The 24,781-nt window shown below is 51.4% G+C and overlaps 1 protein-coding gene across 6 annotated transcripts in view; it reads left to right on the forward strand.

The window, feature by feature from the left end:
• Window positions 1–24,781, forward strand: part of ANGPT4 (angiopoietin 4) — a 59,714-nt gene that overhangs the window by 17,922 nt on the left and 17,011 nt on the right. For 2 of the 6 annotated variants that reach the window (XM_077872561.1, XM_077872560.1), the window contains exons 2-9: window positions 6,528–6,683; window positions 8,198–8,319; window positions 10,719–10,951; window positions 13,047–13,162; window positions 15,446–15,547; window positions 17,314–17,480; window positions 21,821–21,951; window positions 22,804–23,002. In XM_077872561.1, coding sequence (XP_077728687.1) covers window positions 6,528–6,683; window positions 8,198–8,319; window positions 10,719–10,951; window positions 13,047–13,162; window positions 15,446–15,547; window positions 17,314–17,480; window positions 21,821–21,951; window positions 22,804–22,964 — 1,188 coding nt within the window. In that variant the 3' untranslated portion in view covers window positions 22,965–23,002. Of the gene's footprint in view, window positions 1–6,527; window positions 6,684–8,197; window positions 8,320–10,718; window positions 10,952–13,046; window positions 13,163–15,445; window positions 15,548–17,313; window positions 17,481–21,820; window positions 21,952–22,803; window positions 24,665–24,781 lie in introns of those variants that run through there. The other 4 variants (XM_077872559.1, XM_077872557.1, XM_077872556.1 and 1 more) reach the window with 4 other exon arrangements.

A 24,781-nucleotide genomic window follows, 5' to 3' on the forward strand; every position in this document is an offset into this window, starting at 1 on the left:
ACAGACAGAGAGAGAGAGAGAGAGAGGCAGACACAGGCAGAGGGAAAAGCAGGCTCCATGCAGGGAGCCTGACGTGGGACTCCATCCTGGGTCTCCAGGATCAGGCCCTAGGCTGAAGGCAGCGCTAAACCGCTGGGCCACTGGGGCTGCCCTCAAAATATTTTTAAAACAGATCTGTGATATAGTTACCTATTTGCTCTCGTGTTAATACATTAAATAACAAAATCTAATGATCTAGTGCCTTCCATCATTTTGAGATCATGATAAGTGTAAACAATATATCATGGATGTTCACAATCACTGTGGTGAGACACAAGAATGTCTGTGATGTCTACTGGTGACAAAGTCATGGGCATGGGCATCACCACGGTAGCAGTCTGTGGCCCATAGGCCTCGCCGTGGGAAGAGCTCGGTTCAGTTAGAGATTAGCAGACCCACTGTAGGGAATGTTCTGTATCTTGCTTGTCTCACTCAAGAGTGCAACTGGGGCATCTTTTTAGATCAGCCGCCAATGAAGGTCAACCTCCTTTTTAACAGCCACCTAGTAATCCATGACACAGACATACTGGAATTTGTCATGTGTTGATTATGTAACCATGCTCTGGCCCTTTACGTAGGTCATGTCAGGAATCCTCCTCCTCCTCCCTATCCCAGAGATAGGAGCTATGATTACCCCCATTCTAGAGAAAAGGCCCAGACAGGTAGAGAGAGGTACCTGCCCTAAGTCACACAGCCACTAAGTTGAGAGCTTTGATTCGAACCCAGGCTTATCAGATACAAAGCACTGACGACTCTTTCCACATTGGCTTTTATCTGTTGTTGACAAACCATTTTTCCCAAATATGAACCACATGCACCATTTTCCAAGGAAGAGACAGGCAGGGCAGATCACTGTTCTGATTCTCAAATATGCCAGACACACTCACATCTCAGGGCTTGTGCATGTGCCTTTCTGTTTGTCTAGAATTCCCTTCCTCCTGACTTTGCCACAGCTGGCAAGCCTCTCAGCTCAGGCGGTCCCTCCAGTGAGGGGTTCCCTTGCACTCTGGCTGAACTCCCTGCTGACCCCATCCACTACCCTGTCTCACCTCCTTAAGAGCATTCATCACTATTGGAATTTAATGGATGATTTAGTGGAAGTACCTGGAATCAGAAAACTTGCCATTTTTGTTCATTCCTGATTTCCTAGTCTCTAGTACAAGGCCTAGCACATAGTAGGTGCTCAAGAAATTCCTGAGTTGATACATATATGACACTCAGAGGGTGAGGGGTTTGAGAAACTGTATTTATCATTATAATACATAATTTTATATGGGACATTTTTTAGAATCTTTTTTTGGTGGGGTTTGTTTTTTACTGAGGTACAGTCCACATGGTGAGATACACCTTTCTAATATATGGCTCTGGGGGGTAGTGACAAATGTGTATGGTTACGCAACCACTACCAAAATCATGATATAGAACATTGCCAACACCCCCAGAAAGTTCTCCTATGACCCTTTGCAGTCAATTCCCAACCCTAGATGCCAGTTCCTGGCAACAGCATGGACTCTGACTTTTCTAGAAGTTACATCAGTGGAATCCTACAGCATGTGGCCTCTTGAGTCTGGCTTACTTCGTCCATGTTGTTGGGTGCATCACTATCTCCTTCCTTTTCTTTCTTTTTTCTTTTTTTTAATTTTATTTATTTATGATAGTCACACAGAGAGAAAGAGAGAGGCAGAGACACAGGCAGAGGGAGAAGCAGGCTCCATGCACCAGGAGCCCGACATGGGATTCGATCCCGGGTCTCCAGGATCACGCCCTGGGCCAAAGGCAGGTGCCAAACCACTGCGCCACCCAGGGATCCCTCTCCTTCCTTTTCATGGCTGAGTAGAGTCTGCTGGATGGATGGACCACAGTTGCTCATCCATTGTGTAGTTGTAAACTTTTTTTAATATAAATAATGTGGGGAAAAAGCAGACTTGAGGGGATCTCCTTGGCCACGGAGACTGCTCATCCATGCAATGCTCACCTGTGGTCTGTCCAGAATACCTACCTTCATCACCCAGCCCCTGCATGTCTAAACTCCTTTCTTTTCTTTCCAGGCCCTTTACAGCTGCCCTCTCCCCAAAGAGGAGTAAGATTCCCTGTCCCCATGTCACAGATCAATAAAGTGAGGCTCAGAGAAATGCAGCTCTTAACTGCTAGAAGTTCACAGTTGGAGTGCCATAGAGCCAAAACTCAAACCTTGGGCCAAGGGGAGAGGGTTGACAGCCCAAAGGCCAAAGGTAAGCCTCTTTGCAGGCTGTGGAGGTGATGGCAGTTCAGGCCCTTATCCCACCCCCCATCTCAACCCTGAGAATCTGCAAGTATGAGGGTGACAGGGAAGGCGCAGGTCCAATCCTATTGTGGGGGAAGGAGGCAGGGGCTATGGAAGATGTCATTCTGGGCTGGCTCATTCATTGGGACCCTCCCCCCATCCTTCCAGCCTGAGCCTGAACCCTAGGCCAGACCCAATCCCCACTACACAGGCCAACATTACTCACCAGAGCCCAGCATGGCCAAAATGGGACCATCTGGCCCCAATTTCCCATCCTAGGACCCATGCTGGTGGGCGGGTGTGGCAAATTAAGTGATGGGCCCCAGCTGTGGGTGGCCTGGGCCCCACCCAGCCACTTAGCCACAGGACAACCAAGGGACCAATACGGGTACTCATGGAACTCCTGTCACTTGAGATGACCACCAAGTTACCCTGTGTCCCCAGCCCAGCTCTGCAGATCTGAAGGAGCAAGCACCTGGGCAGGGAGTCGTGGAACCTAGCCCACCAGGTGATGGTGACCTTGGGCAAGTCTTCTAGGCCTCAGTTTGTCCACCTACAAATGAGAGGCTTAGGGAGGATGCCTGAGAAAGTCTCGTCTTGGGACTAAACTTGCTATTTGTCTGCCTAGAGTTGAAGCTCGGAGCCTGGGAGTCTGCATTTTACACCAGGTTCCAGGAGGTCTGTGACTGGTGAGAGAGGGCAAGATCAGCCTCAGTATAGTTCTGCCTCCCCTATTCCCCATGGGGTGCCCAGGCAGCCACACATTAGTAACCCCAGGGAGGCCACAGAGGTGTGGTGGGAGCACACCTGAAGGGACCCATGGGGATGACAGTAGCCTCACCCAGGGTGCAGGGAAGTGGGCAGATTCAAAATTTGCATTGGGATCATAGTGGCCAAAACTCACTAGAGGATTGAGTGCAGCAGGTGAGAAAAAGAGAAGCATCAACGATGACCTCTGGGTTTGGGGCCATTTGCCAAGATGGGAAAGATGGGGGCAGTGAGGGAGAATGGGGTGGGTTTGCAGAGACAGGGCAGTGGGACCTGAGGAACGAAGGGGTCCATGTTGGATATTTTTGCCTGAGATGCTTGCTGGAAGTCCACGTGGGGATGGGGAGTTGGTGGCACATTGAGGAGAGTAGTCTGGGTGGGAGACAGAGCCAGTGCTGTCAGCACATGGCAGCCCTAGGACCTACAGGAGCACCTGCAACGGGGCCCTGTGCACTTTGGTATCTGGTCCTGGGTGAAGCTAATAAATCCCTTTTCAGAGCAATGCTTTTAAATGTATAAAATGAAAGTATAAGAACATCCAGTGATGTTGCCATTGTAATCAAAATATTAGATATCAAATCGGTGCTATGGTTGTAGCATTACCTAGTGGTGGGTTTGAGAACATCCATCATTCTGAGGCCATGATGAGTAAAATAGGTATTTAAGATGCTGTAACAGGAGCACCTGGATGGCTCAGTCAGTGAAGCAGCTGACTTCTGCTCAGGTCATGATCCCGGGGTCCTAGGATGGAATCCCATGTCAGGCGCCCTCCTTAGCCGGGAGTCTGCTTCTCCCTCTCCCTCTCTCCTCTCTCCCCACCCCACTGCCTCACTCCTACTCATGCTCTCTCTCAAATGAATAAATAAGATCTTAAGAAAAAAAAAAAGATGCTGTAACACTTGCACTATGGTATGGAAATATTGGTGATTTCTATTGGTAATGAAGTTGCAGGATCAGCTGAAAGTGCTATCGTTTGTGGCCTACACTCATAACCAAAGGAAATGACAAACTTTGCTTACAGGTTAGCAAGCAAGAGTTTTTTCTCACCCAAGTTCGTGGACCCTCTGAATTATCTTTGCAGGCCCTGTGGTCCCCACTAAGAACCCCTGACCTAGGGATAGAACATACATAAAGATGAGAGGCTGGAACTGGGCTCAGAGCCCCCGACATGTAGGATGCTGGTAAAGGAGGAGGCAGAGAGGAGGTGATCGTGGGTAGGAGGACAACTAGGAGAAGGAGCATCTGGGAAGTGCTTCCAGAACTCAGGTGTGACCATCTGACTAAATGCTACTGAGAGGGGAAAGAGTGAGAAGACAATGGGCCTTGTCCAGGAGCCGATGACCAGGCCAGTTGAGAGAAGGGGCTCCCCAGGGCTGGGGAGGCAGGCCGGGGAGTGCAGGATTCAACAGTTTGGGTTATATATATATACTGCTTAAAGATTTATCTATTTGAGAGACTGAGCAGAAGGAAGGGCAGAGGGAAAGGGAGAGGGAGAAGCAGACCCCCGGTCTGAGCTCAGAGCCCAATGCAGCGCTCCTGGGATCGTAACCTGAGCCAAAGGCGGACACTTAACCGACTGAGCCACCTGGGCGCCCCAGTATGGGTTGTATTTTTTTCTTGAGTGTGGTAAATACACAGACTTCATTATATTATTCCTTGTGCTTTTTTTTATGCATACAGTACACCATAATCATATTGTTAATGTTTTTAGAGGCAAGGGTGGGGCTGGAGGCAAGAAACTGGAGGCAACTTGAAGTTTTGCTGTTGAGGGGACCAGGGAAATTGGAGACGCAGCTGGAAGGACTGTGGGGTCAAAACTTTGTTTTTAGATGGGAATGGTCGGAGGATGTTTGTGTGTTACAGGGGACGGCGGTGCAGGGAGCTGATGGTGCAGAGGAGGGAGGAAGGGGCCAATGTGACAAACGCCTGAGAAGCTCCAATAGGCCTGTCTCCCTGGTCCTCAGTCAATTCTGTGACTGCCACCTGAGGGTTCTCACACTTGAGGGAGCATCAGGACTCACTTGAATGGCTAGGTGCCACCCCAGAATTTCTGAGTTAGTAGCTCTGGGGTAGGACCTAGAAATTTGCATTTTTAGCAAGTTCCCCAGGGATGCTGCTGCAAGGGCCACACTTTGAGCACAGCTGCTGTAGTCAATACCAGCACCCCCACATGTGCCCCCTCCAGGATCTGGTGTTGCAGTTGTTCCTTCCAAAGCACTGGTGGGAGGAAGGCATGGGAGCAGAGTGTTAAGAAAGAAGAGGGGAAGGGTGCCTGGGTGGCGCAGTCGGTTAAGCCTCTGACTCCTGGTTTTGGCTCAGGATGGGATCTCAGGGTCCTGAAATGAGCCCTGGGCCAGGCTCAGCACTTAGTACGGAGTCCGCTTGAGATTCTCTCTCCCTCTGTCTCTGCCCCTCCCGCTTGTGCTCTCTCTCTCTCTCTCTCTAAAATAAATAAATCAAACTTAAAAAAAGAAAAAAGAAAAGATGGCAGAGGGAAGAAGAGCCCAAGGAGGAAACAGCCAGAGCCTGGCCCCCCAGCCAAGTTCACCACTTCTCCCTGGGGAGTGCCTGTCTTCCCAGGAACCCTGGGAGCTACCCTGTCTGTCAGACCTCCTGGAAGTCTGAGCAAGAGGGCAAGGAAAGGAGCCAGGGCGGGGGCGGGTGCAGAGGGGGATGGCCAGAGGCCAGCATGTGTGCAGAATGGAGAGGGAGTGGAGGGGGGACACCAGCTCTCTGCCTGCAGGCCCTGAGCTCTGAGAACACACTGTTCACCTTTACAACTTGATCCTGGTCTCATGCCAGACCAGCTTCTACTGCTCTTGGGAAAGAGAGCAGCCCTGTCAAAGACATGAATGTTAGCTCGTGGGACCCCAGGACATCTGAACTGAAAGAACCCTTGGAGACTGTCCGGTTCAGCCCGTTTGGCAGATGGAAGAAGCCAGAAAATAGAAAGTCCAGCTTGCTGGATAGACCTGCAAACTTTTGTAATGGGCATGACATTGGGGGCTATTCTCTGACCCTTGCAGTTCCCCCTTTTCCATCAATTCATTGAACACATATTTACTGAGTACCCACTGGGCACTAGGCATTGCGCTAGACACAGAGGTAAGACCTAGTCTCTGGCTTCACAAAACGGACATTCCAATGGTAAAATGGACAATAGACAATAAATATGTAATACAAAGTTAGAGAGTGATAAGTGGTAGAAAGAGACCTGAAATGACATGAGGGAGGGAGGGATGGCGGGGGTTTCCAGGAAGAGGGAATAGCATGTGCAGAGGCCCTGAGGTAGCTGTATGCTTGCCATGTTGGAAGGATGTCACGGAGGCCAATGCATCTGGAGCAGAGTGCAGGAGAGGACTGAGAGAAGAAATTGGAGTGGGAGCAGAAGGCCAGGTCATGGAGGAAGTCTTCCTCCAGGCTCTACCCATGACCCCAGCCCATGGTCTCCCCACAGCTAGAAAGGTACATCCAGATGAACTTGAGGTCAGAGCTGGCACAGGTCCAACAGCACATGGTCCAGAACCAGACGGCCACCATGTTGGAGCTAGGCACGAGCCTCTTGAACCAGACCACCGCCCAGACCCGCAAGCTGACTGACGTGGAGGCTCAGGTACGGAGAGCGAGCAGGTGGCACAGGGGCAGGGGGATGGGGGGACCTGTGGCCGGCCAGCTGGCTTGCAGCCCAGATCATCTTGCCTTAACCTCTGTCCCTGGGTAAAGTCTGGGCTACATCTGGGACTGTAGCACCCTGGGGCCCCTCCCTGATGACCCCATGACAAAATACTCTGACCCCCCAGCTATGAGCCCTGGGCGGTGCACACTGGGTTTGGTTCTTCTACATCTGTGACTCCAGGGACTCCAGATCTGTGCTGGGCACTGGGATTAGAGGGGGGATAGGAGCACAGATCCAGTGCTCTGAGGAAAGATAGGTAATGAAGAAGTCAATCAGCCTCAGGGGGCCCGCAGCTCAGAGACGGGGAGCCGTGGGAGCACAGAAGGGGAGGGAGGAAACAAATGTATAAGCAGCAGGGTGAGTAAATGAACGGACGAAAAGATTGAATGACAAATAGGCACGTGTCTCTTGGAGCCCTACTAGGTGCCAGGCACTGTGGGAGGTGCCCGGTTCTAGCTCAGAGCAGTAAATGAAACAGGCCTGCCCACCCTTGAGCATCTTCCTTTCTGATGACCACCAGGAGACTGAATAGGATAAATAACCTGCATCTGTGAGAGGGTGGGAGTCTCAGGGGCCGGAGGGAGGGAATGTGTGCTAGGAGCGGAGAAGGGGTGGCTTGCAAGTTTAGACAGGGAGACCAGGAAGGCGCTGCGGGGAAGGTAGAATTGGAGCCAGGCTCACCAGGATGGCCTTCTGGACAGGGAGAGCCGCATGTGCAAAGGCCCAGCGGCAGGACTGTGCCATCAAGCACCAGGAACACCCAGGAGGTCAGTGTAGCTGGAGCGACCAGGGAAGAGGGGTGGGCAAGGGTTCACAGAGGCAGTGAGGGCAGGTGACATCACAGGGTGCTGCAGGTCATGGGGAGGACTGGGACCTTTCCACTGCATGCAGTTGGAGCCACAAGAAGATTCTGAGCAGATGCGCTACATTTTAGAAGGCTGCCTTGGGCTGCTCAGCAGAGGAAGGACTGTAGGGGATCAGGGTGGAGAGAGAGCGCCCTGTGAGGAGGGTGGCACAGGACACAGGGCAAGAGATGACAGAGGCCATGACCAGAGAGGGGGCCCTGGAGGGAGGGAGAGTGGTCAGGTGTCCATTTGGAGGCTGGATCTGACAGGACTTGCTGGTAGATTGGATTGGGGTGGGACATGGGTGGTTAGGGGGACTCCTCCCGGGATGTGAGTAGCAGGAGAAATGGACTGCACTGTTGTGTGCAGTGATGGGGAAGAGTAAATTCAAGAGGAAGATCATAAACTCAGTTCAGGCCTGTGAGTGAATGAGTGAATAAAGGAACGAGTAAACAAATGAACGACTATAGGAACTAACTGCTGGGAGGATGGCAGTAGGTCAGCACGCTGCTGGAATGCCAGAGCCCCTGGACAGGTGGGCGGCTGCCGAGTGGGGCTTCTGCATGGCCTGCGTCGGCCCCTTCCTCTCCCTGTTTGCGGGAACAGGTCCTGAACCAGACATCCCGAATGGAGATCCAGCTGCTGGAGACCTCACTGTCCACCAACAAGCTAGAGAAACAGCTACTACTGCAGGGCCATGAGCTCCACAGGCTGCAGGGCCGCAACAGGTGGGCACCAGGACCCCGGCACCCGGCCGGGGCTGGGGGTGAGGGCCAGCCTGGGACCCAAGTGGGGCAGGACCTAGAGTGGGCACGAGAGCCAGGGCTGGGGTGGGCTGGGGGCCAGGCAGGCACCCCTGGGCGGAGATAGGAGATGGATATTTTCCTGAGGCTCAGGACACACTGATTCTTTCTCTGTTCTCTCTTTTTCTCTCTTTCCTTCTTCCTTCCTTTCTTTCTTCATTTTATAAATTTTTAACAGCTTTATTGAGCTACAGTTTACATACTGTACAATTCACCCTGTAAATTTTTATTTGATTTACTTATTTGCCAATAAGTAAATCCAATCTTATCCACTGATTCCCTTTCCCAGAAGCAACCACACTGCCAGCTCCTCGTCTGTACTGGCAGAGAGTCTCGGCATTTATAAACAAATACACTTGAGGGGAACACCCTTCAAATTACAAAGAATAAAAGAGTCATGGGGTCCAGATAAGGCAGAGAAATGGCCATCTGAGGCTGATTTCATCTTGGTTTCGAGCTGAGTGGAGAAAAACTGTCGAGGTCAGGGTGCTGGAGGAGGCCAAACCCACACACTGCAGCGGCCACGGGCCTGTGTACGAAGGGAGATGTTATTGTTCCTCACGTGCTGGGTCAGGATAAGGCCTCCAGGTCCACCCAGCTCCCTCTCATCTGCGTGCAGCTAATGATAGTTTGTCCATCTTCTTATTCTTATGCCCTCACCCCAAGGTGGAGGAGGGCAAGGACTGAGGTCTGAAGTGGCACTGGGTACCTAGAAGTCAGTGAAGATGAAGGATGTCATCAATAAGCTCTTGGCCCATGGAGATAGCTAAAATTCTAGAATCCGAGTGATTCCCAATTTTTTTCTTCTTACGGTGTAATTTGGGGTTCAGGGGAAATTCCTTCTGCCCTGGCTAGACTTGTTGTTCCAGCCTAGAGAATGGTTTGGCATAACCTCATAGATAGGAGAATGTCTCCCTCCTATCCTATCTGTCAGCCACCCACCGCTTTTCCAAGTTTCTTATGCTCTTCCATTCATTCAACCAACATCGTTTTTGAGCTCTAACCACATGTCAGACACTGTTCTAAACACGGGGGTTACAGAAGCGAAAAAATTCCTATCCCATAGCAGACATTCTATTAGCTGACATTTGAGGGTTTCTGCTGAATATCTAAACAAGTATGTATATATGGTCTTTTTTCCCCCCTTCTTGAACCCAAATGGAGTATACCACGCTCCTGCACCTCTTTTTTTCCAAGTATCCTGGAAACTGTTCTATAATTGCAGGACACACTCTAACTGCATCATGTTCCACCCAATGGCTGTGCCCACACTTACATCCTCAGTCCCCAATTGATGGTTATTAAGGTTGTTTCCTGTCTTTTACTCCTGTTCAATCGAAACCCCTAATAGTGGCTCTGTATCTCGTTGCACACACACGGGGCAAATCTGCAGGATAAAATGTCAAAAGTTAAAAAGATTTTTCTTTTTCTAAAACTCTATTTTTAAAACTCATGACAAATATGCTCCATGTTTATTGTATCACCAGACAACAGAGACCTGTATAAAACGAAGGGGAAAGTGGGTTCCGTCCAGCCACCTGCATCTTCCTCCCTCCCCCCCATATTCCTCCTCCCTCCCCCGGACCACTCCGCCAGGAACACAGCACTCAGCGAACTGCCTTTCACTTCTCTACAAGCGCAGCCATCAGTGTCCTTCCACACGTCTTTCCATGCCTTTTCGTATCAGTTCACTGGTTTCCCTCTCCATTTACATGAATGCCCTTTCTCTCTCTCTCTCTCTCTCTCTCTCTCTCTCTCTCTCTTCCCACATGTGGGACTGGCCTAGAGGCACCGATGTGCCAGCACAGTTCACCCCACGTCCTGGGCGTCTTTCCAATTCCGTGCGGATGCGCTAGGCCTCCCTCCTCTTCGCAGCTCCAGAACATTTCCAGGGACACGGAAAGAGAACAGACTCCGCCAGCTCTGACTGTTTGGCATTCACTCTCGCCCCTGCTCCCTGGGGGTTATCTCCTGAGAACCGACTGCTAGGTCAGAGGGCAGGCATAGTGGGGATTTGGTAACAAGGTCCTGGTTGCTGGCATATCCTCCCACGCGCATCTCTTTCTTCTATGGGCTGCGGTCCATCTTCTTCCCGGGCCGGTTCTCTCTTTTCTCCCCTCCTCACTCTCTGCCATCAGTGGGCACGCCCCACCCCGGATCCCCCACCCCCGACTGTGTAACCCGGGACAGGACGCTCTACCTCCCCGGGCCTCGGTGCGGATCTGTCCTGCAGAGCGCCTCCCCGGGGCCCCCAGGGGCAAGCGCGCGAGTGTGGCAGCGCGGTGGGGACAGCGGGCTGACGCTCGTGCGCCCCCGTCCCGCAGCGCGCTGGAGACGCGGGTGCAGGCCCTGGAGACGCAGCAGCAGGCGGAGCTGGCTTCTCTCCGCGGCGAGAAGGAGCGGCTGCGGCGTCTGCTGGGCCGCCAGAGCGGCGCCCTCGCCGGCCTCGAGCGCAGCCTGCGCGCCGCCAGCAGCAACTCCAGCCTCCTGCAGCGCCAGCAGCGCCAGCTGCTGGAGTCCGTGCAGCGCCTGGTGCGCGTCGTGGCACAGGGCCCGGGTGAGCGAGCCGGGCGCCCAGAGCGGTGCGGGAGGAGGGGAGGGGACGGGACGGGACGGGACGGGAGGGGACGGGAGGGGAGCGGAGGAAGACCCTGTTTACCCTCCTGGCTCGCTTGACCCAGAAACCACTCGGGAAAGGCCGGGCCCCTCTCCAAGTACCTTACCTGTGAAACAAATATGGTGAGGACCAGAGTCCCAGGAGAAGCCAAGCCAATCCAGACTCTACCCCAAGACTCCATGAGTGACCTTGAGCATGTCCCCGTCCCTCTCTTGGCCTCAGTTTCCCTATCTATAGAATACAGAGGTTGAACTTGCTGCTCCCCAAGGACTTCTCTCATCCTGTCGCCCTTGTCCCTAAGCCCAGGAGGGCCGAACAGAAGTTAGGAGGCATCTCTGGCTCTAGGTTCTGAGAAGGCAGAAAAATTCCTGGGTCTGCTCCCCAGCGTTCACTGACTCCTTCTGATGGGGCCCACTTGGAGTGGCCAAGGCATGGCTGATTTCAGCTTCAGTCACTCGGTCAGCAAAACCCACTGTGTGCCAGGTCCAGTGCCAGGTACTGGAGATACAGCGGTGAACAGCATAGTCTTGCAAAAATGCCCACCTGCCCATCACTGGGTCTCTAAGGGAAGAAGGAGGAAATGTATGTTTTTGAGTGCCTACTTGATACCACTACATGCTTGCAGTGTTCTTGAAATTTCCAGGCCACAGAAGGCCTAAAAGGCTGTGCTGAGGAGAGAGAACATTAACTGGAGGATAGTCAGGAGCCACAGGAGGATTTTGCACCTAGTGGGACTATGTTTTAGGAAGCTCAGTTGGAACCAGGCAGTGGAGAATAGCTGGGTGAGGAAGGGGCTTCTATTCCTGGATCAACCACAGCAGGAGGCTGGGAAGGCTTTAGGTAACACAAAGTCAAGCAACAGTGATGGGTTCCAGGCACTACGGCTGGCAGTGATTTGGGGCCAGTGGATGGCACCAGGGCTCTGTCTAAGTCAGGCAAGCCCTGCTGGGTTAAGGTATTTGAGGCCCCAAGGAAGCTACAGGGAGAAGTGGATACCTTCCAAACCATGAGATATGAAGTGACCCGAATCCATCACTGGCTTGTGCATGACCTTGGCAGTGAAGCTGCCAAAATTAGTCCCATGTGTGGGTGTACTGTAGCTTAGCCCCAGATGCAGGCCCAGGCCCAAGGCCTCTCCCCACACACTCCCTGCTAACCCAGTCTCCAGCTGTGACCTAGTGTCTGCTCACCAGTCTGGGTAGGAGGTTGAATTAGGCACCTCGCCTCAGGGACCCTTTGCCCAAACACCCTGTTACCCTGCCCCACTGTCACCAAGGCATTTGAAGTTATGCCTCCTATCCAAGGACTCCTTCATAAGACCTAGAGTGAGGGAAGGCTCTGCCCATGCCCCCAGCTGTGTGCCCTGAACCAGTTACCTTACTCTTGGACTTTGGTTTCTTGGTCTATGAAAGGGGGAAGTACTTCCTTGGAGTTCAGACCTTAATGACCTCGCCTGGAAGATTCTAGCAGCCTTGTCCGTGGCCTCTCTGCTTTGAATCTCATCCCCTTCAGTCCCTGTTCCACACCCTGGCCAGAGTGCTCTTCTTCCGCACAGTCCAGGCTCCTCATCCTGGCATTCAAGGCTGATCTGGCCCTTCTTCAAACGGCCTCATCTCTTTCTCCTTCATGACCCTGCCTGTGCCATCCTTGCCCTACTCCTGTCAAGTTTATGGGCCAGCCAGAGCTCTCTCTGGCCTCAGCTCTGTTCTCATGGGTAGAGGGTAGTTTCTCCTCCCTGGCTTCCACCACTTCCCTTCACTGCACCGTCCCCTGCAAACACCAAGACTGTTCCCCACCTTACGGCCCTTACACATGCTATTCCCTCTGCTTGGAACATTTTCCCCCTGTCTTAGGTGACTCCTGCTCCTTATCCAGATCCCAGCTCACGGTCACCTCTTCCAGGTAACTTTCCCAGGTTTGATACCTCTCCCTGTCTCCAACACCTCCCATCCAGGAACCTGGCAGAAAGTAGTGCCCACCTGGCACCTTCCCTCCTTAGCTTACCTCTGATTGCTTTTGCTTTGTCCCTTTGCAGCCTCTGTGAGGGCAGCTGAGCAGCTGTTCCAGGATTGTGCAGAGATCCAGCGCTTTGGGGCCAATGCCAGTGGCATCTACACCATCCATGTGGCCAATATGACGGAGCCCAGGAAGGTTAGGGGACTCCCTGGGGGCTGAGGCTATCAGAGGGTGCTGAGCCAAGGGTGTCCCTGGCAGGCCACCCCCCCACCCCCGCATCGGCTTTTGGCCTTGTTCAGCATCTGAGATACCAGAGAAGGTGGGACGACCCTACCTTCCAGAGCCCCCATCAGTCAGAGGTCAGAATATGGGGATAAAGCAGAAGTTCCCAGAGGTGCAAGCGCATCCTTCTTCTGCACCTTCTCCAGAGATGCTTGCAGTTGGACGAGCAGAAAATAGTTACATGTTGCTTAAGGTAATGCTAGTTGATACAGCAAATCAACCCTGAGAATCCAGGGGCTTAACACAAAGAAATGTATTTCTACTTTACATATAGTCTGGTTGAAGGCAGGTGTGGGGGCTCTGCTCCATGTGGGAAATTAGGGACCAGGGCTGATATAGACCCTACCATCTCCAGTGAGTGTTTCCTAGGTTGCTCTCAGCTTTGAGGTCCAGTTATTGGATGGATGAGGGGTCAGTGGAAAGCATTCTATCAGAAGGGAAGGTATGGGGGCCAGGCCCAAAAGTGAAAGAATATGGGGAACAACCAGTCAGTCTTCACATTTCCTAATTCCCTGTTCGATTTCCTTTGAATTCCTATGAATACACATCTCAGTTGTTGAATCTCAGTTGAATACACAGTTTGCAGACTCTCCTTAACGCTTCATGCACACCTGCTCAACACATCTTTTGACACAGAGATCAGGCCCTTGATTTCTAGCTAGAGTTTCACGTTTTTCTTATATTTATTTTTATAATTATCTGCATAAAAGCAAGTGTTACCAGTTTTCAATTTATGGTACTGGTAAGATTTCCTTTTAAAATACATTTAGTCTAAGTATTTAAGTTTTCTTTTTTTTAAAAGGACACGACTTTTTAAGTAAATATTCTACATGAAATTAAGTAAATTCAGCTACGGTGGAATTCTGGGAGGCCAAAGATCTAGGCTCACACCTCAGCTTTACTTTGGTCTTACTTGCCTTGAGCAAGTTCCTTCTCCTCGCTAGACCTTAGTTTTCCCTCACTGAACATGGAACATGTACTGGTAAGATTTCCTTTTAAAATACATTTAGTCTAAGTATTTAAGTTTTCTTTTTTTTAAAAGGACACGACTTTTTAAGTAAATATTCTACATGAAATTAAGTAAATTCAGCTACGGTGGAATTCTGGGAGGCCAAAGATCTAGGCTCACACCTCAGCTTTACTTTGGTCTTACTTGCCTTGAGCAAGTTCCTTCTCCTCGCTAGACCTTAGTTTCCCTTCCCACACCCTCTGCTACTTCCACAACAGAAGCCACTCTCTTCTCTCCCTGAGTAGGCCTTTGCCTTGTCAGAGCTACACCCTCCACTGGAGGTGCCATTCCACTTGTCTGCCTGTCAGGCACATCATCATCCAAGGCCCTGTCCTAATGTTGCCTCCTCTGAGAAACCTTCTAGGGTTGCCCAGTGACTCCTTCTCTGGGGCTCTCTGTGTAGCTGCCCAAATGTTCATAATCAATAGTCTGTTTGCCCTATCATAGCCTCCTCCAGACCAAGCCAGCTCTGAGGGTTGATTTATCTCTGATTTGTCTCTGTCATCTAGTATGGGACCAGGGACCAAGTGTGTCCTCACTGAACATGGAACATGTACTGAACTGGCTGGAAAAATAATATGTGACAAAGATTAGGCTGAAAGAAGAGATTATGATGGATGGTGAGCTTTTTGAGAGAAAGACTCTTTCTGTCTTATCCATAGCAGCATCCCCCATGCCTTGGTAGATAGCAGGTGCTCAGAAAACATTTGTCCACTGAATGTAATAACATGTCCTGAGTCCACACTGTGTGTCAAGTGTGTCCTGCCTCTTGGCATTTAATCCTTACCACAACCTCAAAATAATAGTGAGAGAAAAAGCCTCCATTTACTTAATTCTCAGTATGCCCAGGCTCTGTTATTTAGATGACTCATCTTACGTAAGTCTCACACCAAGCCAATTTGCAGAGGAGAAACTGAGGCACAAAGGGGTAAGGTTTTAACACTTGCATTTTACAAATGAGGAAAGGAAGGCTCTGTGCGGGTATCACTTGCTCGCACTTTAGAAAACTGATGACAGAACTGGGAAATTTGAACCTGGATATTTCTTATGCCCTCAACCACCAGGCTCACTTGTTGCTCTGTGAGATTGTCAGCCAAATCAAAATTGGGCTGGCCCAGACCTACTTCTGGCCTTTTCAGGGTCTTCCAACTCCCTCCCCTCCACCACCACAACGCAATTCCTTTCAGGTATTCTGTGACATGGAGGCCAATGGAGGTGGGTGGACTCTCATCCAGCGCCGTGAGAATGGCAGCGTGAATTTCCAGCGGAACTGGAGAGATTACAAACAGGTAACACTGCTGCCTTGGGAAGGGGCTTTTAAGCCCTGAAACCTGGGGCAGGTGGGTTGTAGGCAGGGCACTAATTTGCCCTCAATCTTTCCCAGAAAAAAAAATCAACCCATCTAAAACCAACTAGCTTCAAACAGGTTTTCCCAGTACACATTCACTGTCAGGGATTCCATCACCTGAAGTTGAACCTTCTTTTTGCAAATTCTGACATATATCCTAAGAATAAAAATTTAACTTTATTTTTTTATTTGTGAAAATATTATATATACATATTGCTTAAGAATTTCTTTTAGAGGGGATCCCTGGGTGGCGCAGCGGTTTGGCGCCTGCCTTTGGCCCAGGGTGCGATCTTGGAGACCTGGGATCGAATCCCACATCGGGCTCCCTGCATGGAGCCTGCTTCTCCCTCTGTGACTATCATAAATAAATAAAATCTTTAAAAAAAAAAGAATTTCTTTTAGAAATACAAAAATGAAACAGAAGAAAATAATCTCCCATGCCCACCCCTGAGCATTGCTTAAATGATGCCCTTATCTTTGCACACATTAATATCATCACATCTGCAGGAGAGATTCTTTTTTTTTTAACTGTTTGAGGAACCTCCACACAGTTTTCCAGAGTGGCTGCACCAGTTCACATTCCCACCAACAGTGTAAGAGGGTTCCCTTTTCTGCGGGAGAGGTTCTTTAACGTGGAATTGTCGGCTCAAAGACCCCATGCATTTTACAAGATGAGGAAGAGTGCCCGATTGTCTTCCAATTTTTTAATTAAATTTTGAGTAAAGGGTTTTTGGCAAGCTGACTTAAAAGCTCTTAACGTTTCTACAAGCAAGAGAAATAGAAAAGGAATCGTGGAAATGCAACAATCTCATTAGTTGTTTCTGCTTACTGTTCATTTGATAAATACTTAAAAATAAATACCAAATTAAGATATGAGTGTTCTTGAGCCAGTTAGGTTTTAAATAATTATTAAGAATAGCAAGAAGAAATAGGATACTCAGAAGTATACAAAGAGCACTGAAGATTAATCATTAGGCCAATCAGCAGCACCGCGGGACTAAAATGGGGAGTGGGGCTTAGGTGTGCCCCTGTCCTTGGTGCTGAACCATTGCTCTGGGCATTGGTTTCTCGTCACTCTGGGACACTGGTGACACCTAACGTGCTTAGCCTTGCATTTCTGTGTTGCTGAAATCTTGCAGCAGCTGCCATGTCACTGAACAAAATTTGCTCTGCAATTTATGCAGCTGATTAAAATCTTTAGTTTTTTTATTGAGGTTCGACCTACATGCAGCTAAGTGCACAAATCTTAAGCGTAAGATACTCAGTGGATTTTTACATATGTATTTACCCATGTGACCATCATTCAAAGCTAGATATACAATGCTGTGAGCCCGCACAGAAGTCCCCCTTGTGCCCCCTTGTGCCTCCGCGTGTCCTAGTCAATACTCTCCCAAAGGTAGTTGCTATTCTGACTTCTATCACCGCAAATTCATTTTGCTTGTTCTTAAATTCCACAGAAATGTGATTCCAATTATTGTTAACAGAATTTTACATTTACAAAAACCTTAGTCTTTTTGCTCCATGGGGTGGGGAACTCCCCTGCCTAGGCCTACCCACACTGTACTTTGTGGACTTGGCCATTAGGCAAAGTGGTTTTGGATTAAGTGGCCCTGGAACCTGGCCCAGCCCAGCTCCTCAGCCAGGGGTGCAGCCTCCCATTGCAGCATGAACAACCCCACCACCACCACCGCCCTTCACTCTCTGCAGGGCTTTGGCGACCTGGCGGGGGAGCACTGGCTAGGCAATGAGGTGGTGCATCAGCTCACCAGCAAGGCAGCCTACTCTCTGCGCGTGGAGCTGCAAGACTGGGAGGGCAACGAGGCCTATGCCCAGTATGAACATTTCCAGCTGGGCAGTGAGGGGCAGCTGTACAGGTAGGCTTGGGGCCCGACTGGTGGGCGGGCTAGGGTCCCGGGCCAGTGGCTGTAGAGTCTGCACCAAGGGTCAGTTCCTGGGCGTCTCCAGTTCCTACCATCTGTCCCCCATTTGGGCACACGTCACGGGATCTGGAGGCGGCTAGTTAACACTCAGCACGTCCTAGCCACTGGGCGGGGTGGAGAGCCTGTCACTGATGCTGCCATCCCAGGAGCAGGAAAGGGCCTTCTAAGGTCAGTCACCCGGAATCAATCATATTACTGAGGCTCAGAGCGAGGAGTCCAGCCTGTCCCACGCTGTGGAGTGATATGGAAAGTTCCCCGGGCTGGGAAACAGAGGACCTGCTCATTCTGACTCTGCTCAAGCTTGCTTTGTAAACTTGAGCAAGTCAAGGTTCTGGTTTCTCTGTACCTCTGCTTCTTAACTGCAGGATGGGCTTACATATGAGTATAACATAAAGGTCTCCCACACCTCCCTCGGCTTGATTCTTAGCTCTGTTTAGGAAAAGGAAAGAACATTTATTGACCTACTATGTTCCAGGCATACTACTCCATTTAGTCCTCCTACAACACTCTGAAGTAAGCATTGCTGTACCTGCTTTAGTGAGGTGAAAATAGGCACAGAGCTTAAGTCTCCTACCCAAAGTTACAAGTAGAATTTGGATTTGAATTCAGATCTCTCTGCTACCAAAACTCAGGGTGTTTCCACTACATGATGTTGCCTCTGAGAAACTCAAGGTTCTTGGAGATAAGACTGAGTCCTGTCTTTGAACAGAACAGAATTGGAATCAGAGATTCATACTCACAGGTCTGAAAAGGACCTCATGTGTCATCTGGATCTTACTATGATGTTGGAATCTCCTCCACAGCCATAGTCATCATCCAGCCAGGCTGGAATGCCTCCACTGAGAGAGGTCACTTCCTCCAAAGGAATCTCTGGTGGCTCTCTGTCCTCCTACACTTTATGTATAATTCCATCTTGGAGAGCTTTTCAATGATGTGTCCCACCCTTCTTTCTTCTTATTAAATGCCCCCAGGATCCTCCAGCTAAGTTGTCCTGGCATCCTCCTTAGGGGAACCCATCTCAATCTGATAATAGTCCTTAGACTGCAAGGTTCAGAGCTGAATGACCATACCCTGGGTCTGGGCTAAGTGGGGCTAAGCTGGATGCCCCCACTACTCAAGCTGACCAGTGAGTAACCATAACACCCTGCTGACTCCTATTAAGCTACCAAAGCCAAGGCTTAAGTCCTGACTCCATCCCTATCTCCCTGAGTGACTCTGAAGAAGTGCCTCCACTTTCTCATCTAAAATGGGTGCGCCAGATGTACCTACCTTATTCAACATGTTATAAAGCTCAAATGAGATACTGCATGTAGAGCATTAACACAGTGCATGGCACTTAGTAAATGCTCAGCAAATAATATTACCATTGCTGTCCCAAGGCAGCCCTTCACACACCTGGCTGGCCTGCTCTGTGTGAGTTCATGGCCATTCTTCTCTCCAGTCCCTGGTTCACACTCCAGTGTGTCCTCTGTGTCTGGGGTGAGCATGTCCACAGGCAATCCCACACTCCTGGGAAGACAGCAGCTGCCTATGGGGAAAGTGCAGGGGCATAGAAATGCTTGTGCAAACAGGGAGGACTCCCTAGAGGAGGTAAGGCCTATAAAGGGTGGGCATCCTCCAGACAAAGAGAGAATGCCTTGGGAAGGGCATCCCAAGCAGAGGGGATGTTTTGGAAAAAGGCAGACAGAGAGTTTCATCCAGCAGGCCACAGATACCACAAACCTGAGCAAGTCTCTTTCAAGATCATAAGGAAGAACTCCCCCCTCGTTCCGTAAAAGTTCGGGAGCCTGGGAGTGAAGATCTTGGAAAACACAGGCCTGGAAACTGCCAGAGAAGGGCCAAAGAGAGAGTGACACAACAGATGTTGGCCCCTGTGCGCACCCCCACCCCATAGTCAGCTGGCCGGTGAGATGGGGAAGATGCGCACAGGAAAGCCCAGTCAGCACTGGGGCCTGGGCGCCATGGGCATGAGGGGCACCCTTATGTGTCAGACCCAATAATGGGGTCTTCTAGAGCCTGGCCGAGGCATACACATTAGCCTACAAGAGGAAGTGGTCCACAGGAAGAAACTGGCACAGGCACACAGCCACCAGGCGCACACCCCTCAGAGGTGGCCACACACCCATATCTGGTTATGAGTGCAAGATTTACACAGAGGTATGTGCACATGCGGAGGGGCTCACCACACCTCTGGGGTGCACGCTTGGGCCTACAGAGTGCATAGACTCACACAAGTACATAGTTGCACAAACCAGCACAGGCACATGCCCAGACATACATGTAGAGGTGCTTCACAGGTACCAATACACGTAATTCCAGACCCAAACTCAGATTCCAGAGCACACACTCGGAGCCTCCATAGACATTGCTGCACAAACTCAAAACAAACATGCACACACACACAGGCATGAAGAACTGTTTCCAAATGCTCACAATTATAGACACACAGACCCCAGCCACCAATCCACAGACACATGAAAGCTACTCCTTGTGTGTCTAACTTAGGAACACCCAGAGACTGTGTGTCTGAGGTCCCCAGGCTTGAGCCATGAACATGTACAGAGTGCATCTGAACAATGGGCCACATTGGGCTTTCTAGTCTCTGACTTGAGAATTCCCCAGAGGTCACAAGATCCTCACTGTGGCTCCCACAGGGGAGAGGAAGAGCCTGAGGTGAGGACTTGGAGACAGCAGGGAGGCCCGTGCTGCTAGAATGACCTCATGAGACTGCTCAGCTTCGCCCAGCCCTGATTCCACACACCTCAGCCTAAATGTCATCCCGAACCTCAGTCTGAGCCCCAAGCCTGACCTTGAACTGCCATCACTGATACCTCAAGGGGAGCCTATAATGACCACAAAGAGAAGACAGGACTATGTGAGCCAGTGGGCCAATCTACCTGTCCCTATCCCTGGGAACCCCTGGCCAGATGGGCCTTTTTACAGGGAGCCCTGGATTACATGTTTAAGGGCACAGTTAGGGCTTTACAGTTAGGGCACCTGGACCCTGAAGCCATGCCCCTGCCTCACTACAGACAGACAGAGCCCATGGTGGGAAGTACAGGGACTGAGCCAGGCCACAACCCAGGCCCCACATGCCCTCTTGATCCCCCCAGGGGCATCTCCCAGGCCCTGCCCCAGCCGCATCTGGTGTCCATTTTTCCCCACCCAGAAGACCTTCTTTTTTCCAAATCAGGTCCCCACCTCAGCTACCAATGCTACAAGCACCCAACACCCTCTCCAATCAGGAGCAAAAGCCTGTGCCAGCTGTAGCTGTGTGTCAAGAGTGGGGAACAAAGGGACGAATGATAAAAAGCATTATATGTGCTGAACATTTACCATGTGCCCGCACTGCTATGGCTCATCACACACTGAGGTCATCGGAACATGATAACCCAACAAATTCATCACTGTTAACATTACTACCATTACTGTTTTAATAAAAGGAGAAACTGAAACTGACAAGTGAAGCAATCCGCCCAAGGTCACGCAGCTGGCAAGTGGCAGAGCTGGGATTCGAATCCAGGCATTCTATCCTCAGAGCTCACGGTCATAATTACCGTATAGGTTTGGCTGTGCCCACCAGGATCTCATAGCCTGGCAGAGAAATAGAAACCCTCCCCACAGCTGGCTGCAGATGTGCAAGTCACAGGGCTGCGGTTGCCCTGGGGCACAGATCCATGTAGGTTGGTGTAGTCAGGGAAGGCTTCCTGGAGGTGGTAGGCTGGGGTTGCAGAGTAGTCAGCTAGGAAGCAAAATGCACACAACTCCCAAGGCAGGCCACACAGGGCTGGGTTGTGGATCTCACTCTCTTTCATTCTGAGGCCTGGGGCAGCCTCCCTGGGCTCTAGGGATCTCTGTATCTTCACCTGTAAGATGGAAATAATCAGGTGTTGTGAGGATGCCAGGAACAGGGGCTAACCCACAGAAAGCACTTGGAACAATGCCCAGCACATAGTAGGTGTTCAAAAAACTGTTAGCCATTGTCCTCATTATTAGTATTCTCATTTTGATCCTTCTCACTCCTGTCCAAGACTCAGGTTCAGTGAGATGAGGGAGACCTGGCACACAGTGGGTGCTCTGTCCCTGGGAGGCAGCAGGCAGAGAGGGCAATCCAGGGGCAGGATACCCTATGCACCTTAGGCTGGAGTACCCTCTCTCAGAACAACTGAAAAAGAGCCCCAGCCTAGGGCCCTCTTGGGGGGGGGGCCATTCTTTAACCAGCCGCAACCTAACTCTGGACCCAACTCCCATCACCACCTCCGGGTGGCCTCCAGGCTTTCTCTGAGCGGGTACAGCGGTTCAGCAGGGCGCCAGAGCAGCCTGGTCCTGCAAGGCACCAACTTCAGCACCCGTGATGCAGACAATGACAACTGCCTCTGCAAGTGTGCCCAGATGCTGTCTGGAGGTGGGTGTGGGGGTCTGAAACCAAGCTTGCCCACAGGTGCACCTGGCTGAACACCCCCATTACCTCCCCACTCAGGTCCCCTACGGCTGGGTGCTGTTGGGAAGAGGGTGCAGGTTGGGGCACCTGACTGTGCCCCCTCCATCCCTCCCCCCACTGAGTCCTTGAGGTTCCCTCTGGATCTCCCCTCATCCTAACACAGGCACCACCGATCTTTCTCTGAGACTGGGCTAGGGGAACTCTGAGGCTGGGATGCAATGCCTGATGGGCCCCAACCCCAGGCCTGAGAATCCGTTCCCCAGACCGAGTGGGACCAGGATGGGGACATCTGGGCTAGGGGCTCAGGTAGTGTTCCTTGGGGGGAGGACAGAGGGAGATGGGGATGAGTAGGGGAGACAGAGATAGGAGGAGATACCTCCTGCAACACAGAGACAGGGACAGATGCAGATGAGAGGGACACAGAACAGTGGACACAAAGAGCTCCATAGGGACAGAAGTGCAGAGGGAGAGATGGAGAGGTAAATGCAGACCACAGAGAGACAGACGGACACAGTATGTGAGAGACAGGCCAGGAAAGGCAAGAAAACAGAAGCAGATACATCAGACTTCAGAGAGATCCAGACAGACCCCACAGAGACATAGACCCATAGACTCGGGGGGCCCTCAGGGGGCTGATGCAGAGGCTGCAGGCTGAGCAGGGAGACTCCCAGGACCATGCCCATCCACTCCGCCCCATCTCCTGCGAGCTGGCCTCCCGGAGGAGGCAGCGGCCCTGACTGTCCCCGGGGTAGGGGGCTGCCCTCAGCCCACTGGCTGGCCCCCACCTCCCCAAGCATCTTCCTCTCCCCGCACCAGGATGGTGGTTTGATGCCTGTGGCCTCTCAAATCTCAACGGCATCTACTACCCAGCTCGCCACCACGTGCGCAAACTCAACGGGATCCGCTGGCACTACTTCCAGGGCCCCAGCTACTCGCTGCGGGCCACTCGCATGATGGTGCGTCCCGTGGGCATCTGACAAGTGGCTGCGCCTGGAGGCTGGACCCATAGGAAGAGGTGGGACTTGGTATCCCCTGGGCAAGCCGGACCCAAACATAGGACACAGTGCCAGGGCGTTGTCCTGGATACCCTGGGTCCCCTGAGCTAGCACTCCTTGCCCAGGAGACAGGGGGTCAGCTGCCCCCTGTTCCCTTCAAGTTGTGAAATAAGGGTAATGGGGGGGTCCTGCCTCTACAGTATCCCTCTGTCCTCTTCCCTCTGTCTCCAGCATGGCTACCCTGCCAGCTTGAGGGTCATGATAACCTGAATGAGCTGAGAACATACTCAATTTAGGTCCTCAAAGAAATAGGGAATTAACAGCCCACCCCTCTGAGGCCTCAGCATCTGGAGCTCAGATCGAGTCTTTGGGGGCTTCAGAAAATCTAACAAGGATTTCTTTACCCCTAGCATGTCCTTGAATGTATTCCAGAGAGAATAAATCAGGCTCCCCTTGAAAAGTGAGGGAGGGAAACACGTGGTTAAATCCATATAAACAGGCATTCTTAGCTACAGGACTTGTCAGAGCCTTTAATATAGTGATATGCTTTTTGACCACCTGTGAAGGGGTTAGAGTAGGCAGCTTTCTCCAAGTGTCCTTATTTGAAAATAGGCCCTCTTTATCCCAGAGCATCTCTCGGAGCTGCAGATGCCCTTGGAAAATGTCTGTCAAGTGTGATAAGGAGGAGCCCCATCTCCCCATCTCCCCACCCCCATCTGCACTCAAGAGACACAGTGATGGTCTCAAACAGCCTCTAAAAACAACTGGAAGAAGCTTTGGGTTAAAGAAGACACATGCCATCCCTGAAGAAGGATCTAGTTTATGATCTGTGCTACAGGCTGGGGTCCTGCCAGGTTCCTTCTGGCCCTGGAAAGCCAGATCTCCGCCTGGAGGCTACCTTCTCAGCACTCGCTGTAACCCTAGCTCACGTCGGCTCAAGTTCAAGGACTGCTGGATCTGTCCACTCTGCCTTGGGCAGGATGCCCATCTTCAAGTCTAGATCCTTCCGGCCTCCAAGCCAGGACCCTAGCCCTCTTTCCCCATCTGATCCAACAGTCAGCTGGGGGTTCAAGGGAGGTGGGAGCATGGGGCATAGCCAGCCTTTGCCTGGGTCTGGGAGACCAGGGGCTCCTCACGAGCTTCTTTTGGAGGATAGGGTCAGAGAGGGGCCACGGCCGCTCTGCCGCCCACCCCATCACGGTCACCCTCCTCAGTTCGGATGAGGCCAGCACAGTCCTGCCATCTTCAGCCAACACCCAGACCAGCCGAGACCAACCTGCTCTTCCACGAGGGTGTGCCTCTGTCTTCAGGAGGTTTTCTCCTGGATGGGGCTGGGATGGATGGTGGGTGGCTGTCCTTGAGTCCCACCTCAGCCAGGCCCCTGAGCAAAGCCAGCGAGGATTAAGACTGAGCTCTTTGGAAAAAAAAAAACAACCGTGTCGTGCCGTGAGCCAGGCTCTGGAATTGGGCAGACCTGCTCCAGCTGCTGGACTTGAGGCCACTGGCTCAGCCTCTCAAGACCTCAGTTGCCTTGTCTGTGTAGTGGAGATGACGCTCCCTCCTGGCTGCGCCATGGCAGGAGGCGATGAAACCATGTATGTCAGCTTTGTAACGGGGCGTGGCATGAACAGATGCCTAATAAAGGTTAGTTCCCAAAGAGGGAAATGGAGGGAGGAAATCCACCCCTAGTATGTGCCCCATTTCTTTTGGACCCAGGTAAGGTGAGCACTTATTTTTTAATCCATGGCATTTATGTTTGTACTGCAGAGTTTATCAGCTAGGGGAAAGGAGATGAAGGC

The sequence above is a fragment of the Canis aureus genome, chromosome 26, assembly GCF_053574225.1.
Source record: "Canis aureus isolate CA01 chromosome 26, VMU_Caureus_v.1.0, whole genome shotgun sequence".
In the NCBI taxonomy this organism is placed as follows: Eukaryota; Metazoa; Chordata; class Mammalia; order Carnivora; family Canidae; genus Canis; species Canis aureus.